Source organism: Melanaphis sacchari, unplaced genomic scaffold (genome assembly GCF_002803265.2).
Source record: "Melanaphis sacchari strain LSU unplaced genomic scaffold, SCAv2.0 Contig271_pilon_pilon, whole genome shotgun sequence".
NCBI lineage: Eukaryota > Metazoa > Arthropoda > Insecta > Hemiptera > Aphididae > Melanaphis > Melanaphis sacchari.
In genome coordinates, this window is record NW_020271144.1 from 12,812 (window position 1) to 25,779 (window position 12,968).

At 24.2% G+C, this 12,968-nt stretch overlaps 3 protein-coding genes across 6 annotated transcripts; all 3 read left to right on the forward strand.

Annotated features, from left to right (window-relative positions):
- Positions 1-131: 131 nt before the first annotated feature.
- LOC112595370 lies at positions 132-3,617 on the forward strand. The gene is made up of 5 exons (XM_025340530.1): positions 132-1,275; positions 1,343-1,607; positions 1,679-1,955; positions 3,013-3,133; positions 3,200-3,617. Exons 1-5 carry the CDS (start codon positions 364-366, stop codon positions 3,275-3,277), a joined length of 1,653 nt encoding a protein of 550 aa, XP_025196315.1. The 5' UTR covers positions 132-363; the 3' UTR covers positions 3,278-3,617.
- A 947-nt stretch (positions 3,618-4,564) lies between these two features.
- Positions 4,565-7,613, forward strand: LOC112595379 (postreplication repair E3 ubiquitin-protein ligase RAD18-like). 4 transcript variants are annotated; one of them, XM_025340541.1, is made up of 6 exons: positions 4,568-4,667; positions 4,721-4,798; positions 5,682-5,923; positions 5,985-6,095; positions 6,667-6,871; positions 6,933-7,613. In XM_025340541.1, exons 3-6 carry the CDS (start codon positions 5,687-5,689, stop codon positions 7,478-7,480), a joined length of 1,101 nt encoding a protein of 366 aa, XP_025196326.1. In that variant the 5' UTR covers positions 4,568-4,667; positions 4,721-4,798; positions 5,682-5,686; the 3' UTR covers positions 7,481-7,613. The 4 variants fall into 4 exon arrangements, with proteins under 4 accessions (XP_025196325.1, XP_025196327.1, XP_025196326.1 ...); XM_025340543.1 differs by having other exon boundaries at positions 4,571-4,667; positions 4,728-4,798; XM_025340540.1 differs by having other exon boundaries at positions 4,565-4,798.
- Positions 7,614-9,018: 1,405 nt separating this feature from the next.
- LOC112595380 (lipoyltransferase 1, mitochondrial) lies at positions 9,019-12,536 on the forward strand. The gene is made up of 5 exons (XM_025340544.1): positions 9,019-9,449; positions 11,188-11,626; positions 11,714-11,821; positions 11,884-12,073; positions 12,230-12,536. The coding sequence occupies exons 2-5, from the start codon at positions 11,201-11,203 to the stop codon at positions 12,466-12,468; spliced, it is 963 nt and encodes a 320-aa protein (XP_025196329.1). The 5' UTR covers positions 9,019-9,449; positions 11,188-11,200; the 3' UTR covers positions 12,469-12,536.
- Positions 12,537-12,968: the final 432 nt, after the last annotated feature.

Genomic DNA, 12,968 nt, shown 5'->3' on the forward strand with positions numbered 1-12,968 from the left:
TCTTATTGCTTTAAAGTGATATAACCACAGAATAACTGATTATATAAATCATAATAGATATATATATAACAATGTTATATATGTATATAAGTTTTTTTCTTTATAGTAACTTTTAGCACATTATCATTTATCTTATATTCTGTGATTTTACTCAAATTTTGATCATTTTATATTTTTTCCGTGTAATTACAAGATTTTATAAAACGTAGGCACAAATAAGTTAAGACTTTAGTTATCATGTCCGTCATAAAGAACTACCTGACTTAACTTACTATTTTTTATAGATAATAAGTTTCAAAATCTACACTCAATAATATCTTCTAGGTACCTATCTACTTGGTTTTATTAGGAAGTCAATCAAAAATGTGTTCAAGAAAATATCTCTTCACCAAGGTTTTTATGAAGTCATTAAGTTCAGTTAGTATAAATTGTTATTTTAAAACATTGATTCAAGTTAAAAACCATTCAACATTTCATAAATGGACATTAGATTATTTCAGAAATCAACCACAATATAATAAGTTTGTTTTAAAAAAATCTATAACTGAAGAAAACATATCTCTTAATAACCCTATTAATTTTAACACTATTTCTACTGACGAATTACTTCTGAAATATTTTTCATCCAAAAATGTTTCCCACTATGAAATTGATAAAGAACTAGAAAATCGAGTGAATGATATGTCAATCAATCAGATACTTGCTTTAATGGATGCCTGTTTATCTGAAAAAAACCAGTTTCACAAAAAATCAAGATCATTAAAAAAATGCATTGAATTAATGGATGAATTATGGTTTCGAAGACCTGATTTAACTACTTCGCAAACTATACAGTTGATTTATTATGTTAGTATTTACAAAAATAAATCAAAACGTGTGGTCGAATTTGGATTACAAAAATTAATGAATGAAATCAGTTATTTAAAAAAATTAACTGATGAAGAATTAAGTGTTATAGGTGTGGCAACATACAAAAGTAGTGCAAAAGTTTATGACAAAATGCTGAGAATATTTGCCTACAGGGTTGAAAAAAACTTAGATAATCTTATACAAAACCCTTTGAATTTTGTATCCTTAATTAAACCACTAAAAAGAGCAAAGTACCATGACCCTGTACTATTAACCCAACTAATTAATGCCTTTAATAATAATAAAAATAACAAAGTTTTAGAAGATGTGACTAGTAGCATTCATCTTCTTACATACTTTGCAGATGCAAATTGTGGTGATATAGACTTTTTACAGCACTTGATTGATTCTATTGGGAATATTATGGTAAACTATACTTATTTAAGCATCATTGTTTTTTATTATTCATCTTTTGAATTATTTTTGTTTTCAGATTAATGATCGCTTACAACATTACCGAATTAAAGATGTTTCTAATTATGTTTTTTCAACTAGTTACTTAGGTTTAACTCCAAAGAATCCTAATGTATGTAAAATAATTATTGATTTCTTAAATGTGGTATTTAACTCTAAAGAGAAATGTCAAAAGATGTCCAAAGCATTAATAGGAATGTGCTTATCGATGTGGATGTTGAATTATAAACCAATAGAATTAATGCAATTTACATTTTCTCAAATACCTGTTGCAACATTAAGAAGTAAATTATAATTCTAGTACTTGTGTTATATTTACAATTTAATATTGTTAATTTATTTATTTTTTATGAAGTGCCCAATGCTCACAAACAAGATAATAGACTCAATCTTTTATTAACATGTGCTCACATTGAACAGCCTGATTTAATAAAGGGATATCATCAATTAATTGAAGAAGCTACTAACTCCATGCCTGATCCATATACACATTTAGCAGAACGTCCATTCTTGGTAATGGTATATCAATCCCTCCAGAAACTATCTCATGAATTGAATATTATGAATGCGGAATATAATTTTAGCATACCTTATTTGAGAATATTAGGAATAAAAATTAATAGAGCGAATGGGTAAGTAAGTGTTTTATCATGACTTATTATTTAGAATTATTTAAGTAATGGTAATGCTATGTTTTTTTTTCTTTATAAATAATATTTGAAAATTTTTTAACATAAGTGTAAATAAAAAAATTGCTAAATACATTTTTTTTAACAGGTAATATTACTTTTATAATTTTACTAATCTGTCATATAAAAATATTTTAAAAAGTTTTACCTACAAACTAAAACATCATAAATTAAATATTTTAAAAAGACATAAATATAAAACTGACACTATTTACAATTTATACATAAAATAAAAATAAAAAAAGATGGAAATTATTTAACTACTCTGCTGTACAATATCGAGTATACCTTGTATTTGAAAAATGACTATAATGCAAGTGTTAAATTTGAATACAATGATAAATCATTTCATTTAATAAACAATTCTGAGTGAAGACAGAATTTTAGCCTAAATTCCTATATATAAATGATATATTTGTTTACATTTCAAAGCCTTAGCTATAGAAAATTAACATTTTTAACAATAAATAATTTGCAAATTTTTGTGAATTTAATGAATTTTGACGTAGTCTGAACTTCAATGGCTAATAAAAAAATATTGTAATTATGTATTTTGATTTTTTTAGTTAGTTTTTATCAAATAATATTGTTATTGATGCTTATTTAGAAAAAAAATTGAAAATATAAATAAATAGCCCAAAAAAAGATTCATAGTATTTTAAAAGTTTTGTCATGTATAGAAATTTGTTAAATGAACATTTCATAAAAGTTTAAAGTATCTAAGGTTATTTATTTTTTAATTCATCATAAAAAAAAAAAATTGTTTTTATAAATTACTAATTTTACATAAATGTTTGTTTTTTTATCATTTTTTTTTTGTTATTTTTAAAATTAGTGGAAACTTTTTGCTAACTAAATCCAATTTTCTAAACCATCCCTTAGTTTAAAAAGAATTTTACTGCTCCAGAAGTGATGGAAAAATAAACATTGTATAATCGATATATTTATTGCTTTGCTCAGAATCTAAAATAATAAATATTATTATATATTCACTTTTCAGCGAAATCATTTATGTAGAAGTTTTGGACAATAGCAATTGTCTTTATGATACTTCAATTCCAAATGGTATGATGAAACTTAAATTTCGTCTGGAGTCAAAATTAAATTTTTTTGTTATTAAAGTAAGAAAATAGAAAGTAGTTTATATAATTAAAATAATATACTTTTAAATAATTTATTTTATCTAGGTAAACCATAAAGAAAATACCTTACATAATCCAATAGCATTGCAATGCCACTTAAAGTCATTATTATCCAACAAATAAGAAAACTTTTCATGCAATAAAAGGCAAGATTTAAGTATTCTTCTCAATTGGATATATTTATATGCATTCATAAATTAATAGTTATTAGTTATCAATTATAAATTAAATTTTTTTACCTTTAGGTAAACTCTAGTATTTATTGGCTAATATCACTGTTAATGAAAACTTAACTCATGACACCTAAAGGTGAATAACAAACTTTGTCCGATTTTAAATACCTATTCCACTACATAAATCTACTTGTGTCACTAAGTATAGTTAAATTTTCTTCCACAGTATTATTTATAAATATCTTTGAGCATCACCTTTCATTACACTAGAAACATTAAAATTTATTTAAACTTGTTTGTATAGAATAATTTAGAAAACTATAAATATTCTTACATTATGTTGTAATTTATTCACTAAGACAGGCAACAGATAAATAAGACAACTATAAGTGTCTTGTAATAAAACTGTATTATTTTATATAGGCTAAACAAAACTTATAAAGAACCAACCTTGTCTTAAATATTCAAATTAAAATATGAATATTAAAAATATTATGATTTATTACAAATTTTCGATATTTTATTGAAATTCGTTTAAATTTTAACTTCTGATGATAATATAAATTTTTCATGAATTTCTTTAAAGGAATATTCGTATTAAATAATCTCTCTTAAGTATGTATTAACAATTATGTTTATTACATTCAGGTGTCAATCCTTACAGTCCGAGTATAGTTTTGCTATTATTATTTTACTAGTTGTATACAATTTTGATATCGGTAACTTAGTTTATGACAAAACAAATTTTTTTTACATAAATTTTAACTAGATAAATGTATTGAATTTAATGTAATTTAAAATTTTATTATAATTTTGTCGGTTTGTAATTTGTCACTCTCTAGTCTTAACTTTAAACACAAAATAGATTAGATTTAATCTATTCCGTAGTTTAACCACGGTATATATGTAATCTAATTTATACCTGGTAAGTTGTTATCTGCTTATGATTCATGATAAAACTGATAAGAATATAGAAAAAAAATCGAATATTCCCATTGGTTGTATATTTTTTATGGTTATGATTTTTGAGTTACTGACCGTTATTAATTCAATAATTTTAAATTGACTATGCATCTTATCTTAAAATTTTTACTTTTCTTTTTGCCGTTTTTGGTTTCTTTTTTTTACTTTTTTATTTCTTGCGCTGAGTTGCATAGTTGATAATTGATATTTAACGTTGAATGTCTAATAATTTTTACTTTAAATCACTGGCACAGCTGAATGTAATATTTTATATTTTATACTTCTTAATAATAATTAAATAATATTACATTATTAAATTGCAGACTATACCGTTTACGATTTACTAGTTAGTAGTTACTACCTATACTTTAAATACGGTATTTATTATTTATATCTCTTTAATTATTAAGTAATAATTATCATCGAACAGTTTTTAGACAGTTAAAAACCCAAGAAGACACCAGACTCATTGCGTTTTTACTAAAACTTATAAATTATTATCTAACAGGTAATTAAAATGGAACTAAATAATGTATAATTATCTATTAAGAGGTAATAACTACTCTTGCATATTTGTCTTATAAACATACAACTTAGCAAATTTGTATTAAAGATAACCAATTTTGTGTTATTACCTTCCTTTATTGTTAGTTTGTTATCAAAATTAAATGTTAGTACATTTTCTATTTTTATGAGTTTGTTTTTATAATATTTTAACTTTTAAGCAGGTTATGAACATTTTTAACTTAAAATAATTATAATAGGTACTCATATTGATTAATAATTGTAAACTTTAATAAGTCAATATTACTTTTATATTACAACTACAGTAATTACAATAATTTATTAAGTTAACATGTACCATGTATATACAGGATGATTCACTAAGTATGATCACTCTTATTTTTAATTTTATAACAAATTTCTTAAAATCCTGATTTTAATATTTTTTATTGTTATAATTATTTAAGTTTTTACTTATTTTAATGATAACACACATTTTTTATTCATATTCTTAAGCAGAGTATTTTATTACATAAAAATCTAAATTCAGGCGAATAGTTTAAGAGGTATAACTTTTTAAAGTTTAAATAAGCAATATAGTAGACTATTATTTTATAGGATATTCCTGTACCATTCCATTCCACTAACCTAAACTTTAATTAGTTAAAATTTATAACTCATTAACTTGTCAGAATTTAGATTTTTGTTTATCAAAATATTCTAAAAATTACATTACTTCAAATTATGAATTTAAAAATGTTGGTATAATGTCATTCAAAAAAGTAAAAACCTTAAAAAAATATATTTTTAAATAACGAGTGTTTATTAAAAGAATAACTCAGTATAGTTAACATTAATTTATTAAACTAACATTTAATTTTTCTTAGATAGTATGTCACAAAAGATTTTGAATAGTTTTAAAATACTCGAAGAGTATGAAAATATTCATGCTAAATGGTGTGCTGAATTAATAGCAAATGGACGAAAAACACTTCTATCAATATCTAATATTATTGATAATGATCTTTTAATAAATTTGATGGACAATTTTATGAGATTTGTCTCATTACTTGCTCAATATCACCCTGATTCATCATCAAATGAAGAAAGTGCAAATAAACCAAGTGATGTATGTAATAGATAAATTAATATTGAATTATTTTAATTTATTGAGATAATTAATTTTTCAGCCGACTTTAAAACAACAAAATGAAAGCCAAGATTTATTACCAAAGAATGATATTATTAAGACGATGGATAGTGATCTTCAATGTCCAATTTGTAATGAATGGCTTTTTAAAGTAATTTTAAATTGTAGAAGTATACAATTTTGACTGTTTATTATTTAATTATCATTATAAAATACCTAACTGTAGTATATAATATTTTTTTGTATATCAAATACTTAATACTTATCAATGTTTTTAAATTTAAAAGGAAAAAATAATTTTAAGAGAATGTCAGCACACAATTTGTATTCTCTCTTTGACCTTAACACAACACAGAAAAATTGTATTTAGCAAAATCTTATATTATTCCTAATATTTCACTAAAGTGACTTAAAATTAAGAATATTATCTTTGCTTTTAAAGTGGAATTTTTACAATATTTCAATTTCTTTAAAATGTTTGAAAATTTTCAATTTAAAAATGCTTTTATTTTGCTTTTTTAAATACTTTAAAAAGCCATATTAAGAACACAATATTCTTAATTTTAAGTTTTACAATAAATAGATTCACTTTAATATTAAAAAGAACAGTATATAGTTGGTTCTGCTTAATGCCAATTTTCTTTATGTGTCAGAGAGAAAACAAATAGTGCACTGACTTACACTTGGTTAACAAATAAAATATAATTTAAATTATTTTATAGGCAACTTCTGCAAATTGCAATCATACATTTTGTGAAACATGCATAAAAAAATGGTTGAAAATTAATAAATCATGTCCAGTTTGCCGTACAACAATTGAATTTACTTCAACTTCTATAGCAGTAGATAATTTTATCACAAACCTCTGTTACTTATTTGGCGGTTATACAAAAGTACGGCGAGAATCAATAATGAATGCTCATACAGGTATAAAATAAATATTATTTTTCTTTTAAATATTTTATCATTAAAATATATTTAATTTCAGATGTTCAAAAAGAAACTATTGCTGACTTTACAATCGATGAACTAATTAATTCAAATATTAATCAGTCAATTGAAATTGATACATTTATTAGCCAAAACGACACTTTTTTAACAATGTCACATCCAAATATGGTTCGTTTAATACCTTGCCCTCAAACACCTGTATCCAGAGAGAATTCAAGACAACCAATAGTTAGTCCTAATACGCCTCATCCTAATACAGTTCAATTATTACCTTTTCCTCAATCATCCGTAGCACCTGTTGCTAGCCCACGTTCTAATCGCCTTCAGCCAACATCTTCGACACATATTAATCGTTTACAGTCTACTTCTTCAACATCTGTATTTAGTCCACGTGTTAATCGTTTTCAACCCTCTTCTCCAGTATCTATAATTAGCCAACGTGTTAATCGTTTACAACCCACTTCTCCAGTATCTGTAATTAGTCAACGTGTCAATCGTATTCAACCTACATCTGTTGCCAACTCAAACACTCATCGCCTTAGAACTAATACAAATATTGGTTCATCATCATCAGGACATCATTAAAATTTAGGCTTACCATCCAATAAGAAAAATTCACCATCAAGAACACAAAATATCAGATATTAACACATACTTCAAAATGTTCATACAATAAAATCAAATTTATATCATCTTAGTGAACCATCAAAAAAAATTACCAAATACTTAAAAGTTGTAGTTTCAAATTATTGAGGGAATTAATATTATTATGTCCTATACTTTATTAACTTTCTTTTTTTTTTTTAATTTTTGTAAAGTTCACTGTTTTTTTTTATTATTATTATTATTTAATCTTTATTTTTGTTGAGATAAAACGATGATCTAACTCCTTGTCTAATTAAGAACCTTGACACAAAATTGATATCACAGATCTAACTATTGTATTAAATGACAATTCTAATCATGTTTTTCTTAATAAGTATAATGTATTACAATGGAACTGATGATTAGAACAAGTAACATTTATTTTGTTGATATAATTATTAAAAAAAATAATCTTTTGAATAATTTAATTTGAGTTTTTGTATTAATATTTGTGAAAAAGTTAATTGAGTTAAAACTTGTTGACTAAGGTAACATGAAAGATGAGAATAACAAGATAATGAATTACAGTTATTTGATCTGATTATGATATACAATATCAATATCATTTAATACTATATAGCTAATACAAATTTTATTAGAATACTTACATGTTAAGTTAGAGCGTCATTTGGGGGTGGGTCAGGGTGTGCAGTTGCACCCTTTACTTTTAAAATAATACTGACTGACCTGCGCCCTACTGAAATAATGCATAAAATTAAATTTAAAATTTTTATTTCGAAATTTATCGATATTGGTATTCTGTCAATTATGATTGTTAATTATTTATTATATTTTAGTTTTTAAATTAAATTTTTCTATTTATATTAATGCAAAGATTCGGTCCATGCGACGTATAGAACTAATTCTAAGCAGTATAATGTGGATATATGTATATCTATTTTTATATGGCCCAGTGAAATTTCAAAATACAGTTTGAAATCTCGCACCTTCCCAAAAAAACCTGAAATTACGTCCTTGTGTTAGGTGTAATTTTTACGAAGCCAGGACCATCCAGTAAGTGAGAACCACTTTAAAATAAAATCTGTATAAAGAAATAGTATAATTCTTTATTACACAGCAGGTGATTAGAATTCTTAATTTAGCTATTGTCTATTTGTGTTACGAGTGAATAGATGTATAATGCGATATTGTGTTTGTATTTAAAATGATCGAACAACTGAATTAAAGAGTTTTACGACCTAGTTCTATTTAAAAAATTGTCCAACTATACAAATGAATAGTTCAAGCTATCACAATTAACAAATCATTGGATACCCCTTGTTCACTTAATTGCTTAACCTCAAATGTTGATCTATCGGTGATTATTTTATAAGTTATAACAAACCCTTAGCGCGTGACCCGTGGTTGACTTGTCTTTGTTCGGTAAAAAATTGTTATTTTTTTGTTTAATAATTTTTCGAAGTCAAATATTATATAATTACTGTTTTATGATTACTCATCATTCAATTGATAAGCGTTGACACCTGATAAAATATACATCGCAATCATAGACTTAAAGTGGGAAATGGAGACATTTGTCATTTTCATTAAATCTATGATAAACGAAATCTTATTGCATCAAATAAAGGCAAAAATACTTGGTCCGTTTTAACAATTAAATTTTATAAAATAATATGTGATTTACTGATTTAATTTTTGGCTATAGGCAAAATCATGATCTAGATTTTATCTAAATCTCGAGCGAAGTATATAAAAACATTTTCATGGCTTATGTGATTATTCGTTATCAGAAAATCGACTGCAGCATAGCAAAAGCAGCATGCCTGCATGCATAGACTCAAATTTTTTTTTTCGAAATTTACAGTTTCTGTGTTAAAAGTGTCGACACCTATTACTTAATATTTAATACGAATACTCAACCCCAACTGCACAGCGTACCTACTACCTGGTATGTTTTCATAAAAAATATGTTCAAAGTTTTGTGGACTTTGGTCTTTGTTTATTTACATTGATAATTAAAATTTAATACTATATTTTCCTTTATACTGTTCTAGTTAGGGCTAATCGAAGGACTAAGATTTTCATTTTCTATTACAACAATAACACTTACATTTAATTTAATGAACATGCAAATTTTATTTAATCGTTGTCCACAATATTGTATATAGCCATTGGCTGTGCACTTGTTATTGCTGCACAAAATCACTATATAGTCTTGTAATATTTTTATTATTTTTATTTTGCTGAGATTGCGTAATTTTAGATTTCTATAATTATATGTATAACCATCATGCCTATTGCTTTGTTTGATATCCTATGAAATTATGATATAAAAATGCAAGAAATTATATTGACTATGTTTAAAACAATTTACTGTAAAAATATATTTTTCTTTTGCAAATCAATAAAATATCTTTGATATTATGTTATTATATTTGTTTACATTATGTATCTATCAACTTCAATATTTAAATTTTAAATAAAATTAGTTTACAAATACTTATTTTTATTATTATTATTAAATGACTCAATATATGTTTTTGTATACATAAACAAAATATTTTTTTAGAATGGAATTTTTGTAGCTGATGACATTTAGCATTGAATTAAGTATAACTGTTGATCATTATTTTCAATAGAATAAGTCAATCATACAGGTGTTTTCATTTTCCATATAAATCTTAATGGATCAGATTTAATGCTAGTTAAATAAATAGGTGACAATATTAAATAAATGATCTATAGAATTTTATCTTGTTTATATTTTTTTATTTCAAGGTTTTTGATTTATTTATTAGAAAATGTACTAGATCATATATATCTAAATGCTTAATTCAAAATTCATTAGCCACTTAATAAATAATAGTTTTTCTTTTACTTTTATCATAAAATGTTTTTTGTAAACATTATCTCATACTTGAAATTTGCATTAACAATTATTTCAATGTTATTATTATCTATAATTTTAATTGCCTGTGATTTAACACAAACATTTCAATTCTCCATATCATAAATTTTAATTATCTACCAATAAAAATAATATTAATACTTATTAAGTAATTTTAGTTGAAATCAAATTACTGTAAACACATTAGCTGTGTTACATATTTGAGTATACTTGTTTTGAAACTGAAAAAATTAAAGCTTTAAAAAAAAAAATCTTAAAAATTGAAAAATTAATATACCATTAAACGACTTACATATACTTATGAAATATTATTTCTAAGTAAGAAAGACAAAAAAAAAAAAAAAAAAAACAACTTATAGTTTTATTGTAACATTGGCCAAATTTTAGTTTTGTTTTTTAATAACAAGGTATGCACATAATACATGCAACAATTGACTTTATTCAGCATATTCAAAAAATGTTAATTTACGCCAATTAGCGTCATCCATGCTGAATGTGTTAAATCACTTGTTGCTACAATATCTAATATATCTATGATAATATTTTAAAACTGTGCTTATTTATTAGTGGATAAAATTGCTAACTTGTGAGACACTGCTGTATATGATATTATATTATTTACCAAAAATTTGTTAAATTAAAAATGTACTTTATCATTAGTAAATCATACCCAAATGACATGTTATTTTACTATTAATTTAATGAACAACATCAAAAGAATCATTTATTAATTTTTCATATGATGTACCAGCAATTTTAATTTTAAATTTACTTTCAGGCTCAAGTTTGTTATGGCCTTTATTATTCGAAGATTTTATTCATCAGTTATTGAAAAGACTGTTCTGATATCCAAATCAACAGATGTATTTGAAAACCTTGCCTTGGAACATTGGTTCTACCGCCATTCAAACTTCACAAATAAATCTATGTTGCTATTGTGGGTAAACAGTAATTGCGTTGTAATTGGCCGACATCAGAATCCTTGGTTAGAAATAAATTTTGATTCAGCTATTGATGTACGGATGGCCAGAAGAAATAGTGGCGGTGGAACAGTATTTCACGATAATGAAAATCTCAATATGACATTTTTCACTAGCAGGGACATTTATAACAGGAAAAAAAATTTAGAACTAATCGTTGAAACATTAAAGAGTGAATGGAATGTTGTAACAGAAATAAATAAACGAGAAGACATTGTTATAGATAATATTTACAAAGTTAAGGATCTGAGCTAATAAGATTTCCTCGTAATGAAAATATTATTTTACAGCTTTAATGTATTAAAGCAATTAATTTATGTATAGATATCTGGCACAGCTTCCAAGTTGGGAAGACCTAATGCATATCACCATTGTACGTTATTAGTTAATTGCAATCGCGAATTAATGTCAAGTCTATTGAGAAAACGTGAAGTAAATTGCATAATAAAAATTAGTAAATATTACATAACTTCTAATATTGTAATGTGTTTCAGAAAAATATTGAAACCAATGCCACAGTCAGTGTAACATCTGATGTATTGAATTTGACACAAATTAATAACAAAGTGTGCATCAATAGATTAATGACTGCTGTTGGTTTACAATACCTGAAAACAGTAGGCAATAAAACTACAACAGATCAAGGATTTAATTATGTAACACCAAATGAACAAACATTCCCTGGTAATTTTTTTTTTTTTTTAATAGATTATACTGATTAAAGATTAATACAAAAAAGAATATAACAACACTGTGTTTATGTCTAATAAGTTATATAAAATACTCATAAATATTTTAAATTATATTTGCTGATAGCTTTTTTTTTTTTTTTCTAAACAGGTTTCAACGAAATAAAAAATGAAATGGAGAGTTGGGAGTGGAGATATGGACGAACGCCAAAGTTTAATATAACTGTTAAATCTAATGACGAACACTCCGTTATTTTATCTGTAAAAAATGGCATTATTGAAAACGTTGCTACAACATGTAATGTAAGTTTAAGCCACTTAATAAATGAAAAATTTAATATGAAAATAGTGGAAGAGATAAAACAATGTTTAGAAACAATAAGAGTTTAATGTTATAGTGTAACAGCCTAGTTGTTTTTATTAATTACTGTAGTAAAATAAAATGTTCTGTTGATTTATATTTTTATTAAATATCTAAATTAATGATTACCTATATGATACAGTTTGATTCCTTATCACTTCCATTGTACAGTTTGATATTTCATAAAAACTGTTTATTTTTTCTTTTGTTTAGATTCTTGAGATTTAAATGGATATTTACACCTAATGGGTAACTAAATACATAATATTTGACTGTTGTAGTCATATGTATAATACCACTTAAAAAAGTGTGTAATATCCAATTATTTTAATTTGTATGTCAAATATGTTTTATCTTTAAAATAATAATAATTAAAATTAAAATATTGTATGAGTTTTTAAATAAATTTAAAATCTAATGCACATTCTTGCTATAATATGATCAATAATCATTTAGTGTAGTAAATAATATTAGTACACAGCAATTAAAATTTAAATATCTAACTGGTTTTAAACTTAAATGTTTATTT

Coding starts and splice junctions, on each gene's coding strand:
- LOC112595370 (XM_025340530.1), top strand. CDS start 364: ATGTGTTCAAGAAAATATCTCTTCACCAAGGTTTTTATGAAGTCATTA. Junction 1,276..1,342: donor ATTCTATTGGGAATATTATG/GTAAACTATACT, acceptor TTTTGTTTTCAG/ATTAATGATCGCTTACAACA. Junction 1,956..3,012: donor AAAATTAATAGAGCGAATGG/GTAAGTAAGTGT, acceptor TTCACTTTTCAG/CGAAATCATTTATGTAGAAG.
- LOC112595380 (XM_025340544.1), top strand. CDS start 11,201: ATGGCCTTTATTATTCGAAGATTTTATTCATCAGTTATTGAAAAGACT. Junction 11,627..11,713: donor TTATAGATAATATTTACAAA/GTTAAGGATCTG, acceptor ATTTATGTATAG/ATATCTGGCACAGCTTCCAA. Junction 11,822..11,883: donor GTCTATTGAGAAAACGTGAA/GTAAATTGCATA, acceptor AATGTGTTTCAG/AAAAATATTGAAACCAATGC.
- LOC112595379 (XM_025340540.1), top strand. CDS start 5,687: ATGTCACAAAAGATTTTGAATAGTTTTAAAATACTCGAAGAGTATGAA. Junction 6,096..6,666: donor GTAATGAATGGCTTTTTAAA/GTAATTTTAAAT, acceptor ATTATTTTATAG/GCAACTTCTGCAAATTGCAA. Junction 6,872..6,932: donor AATAATGAATGCTCATACAG/GTATAAAATAAA, acceptor ATTTAATTTCAG/ATGTTCAAAAAGAAACTATT.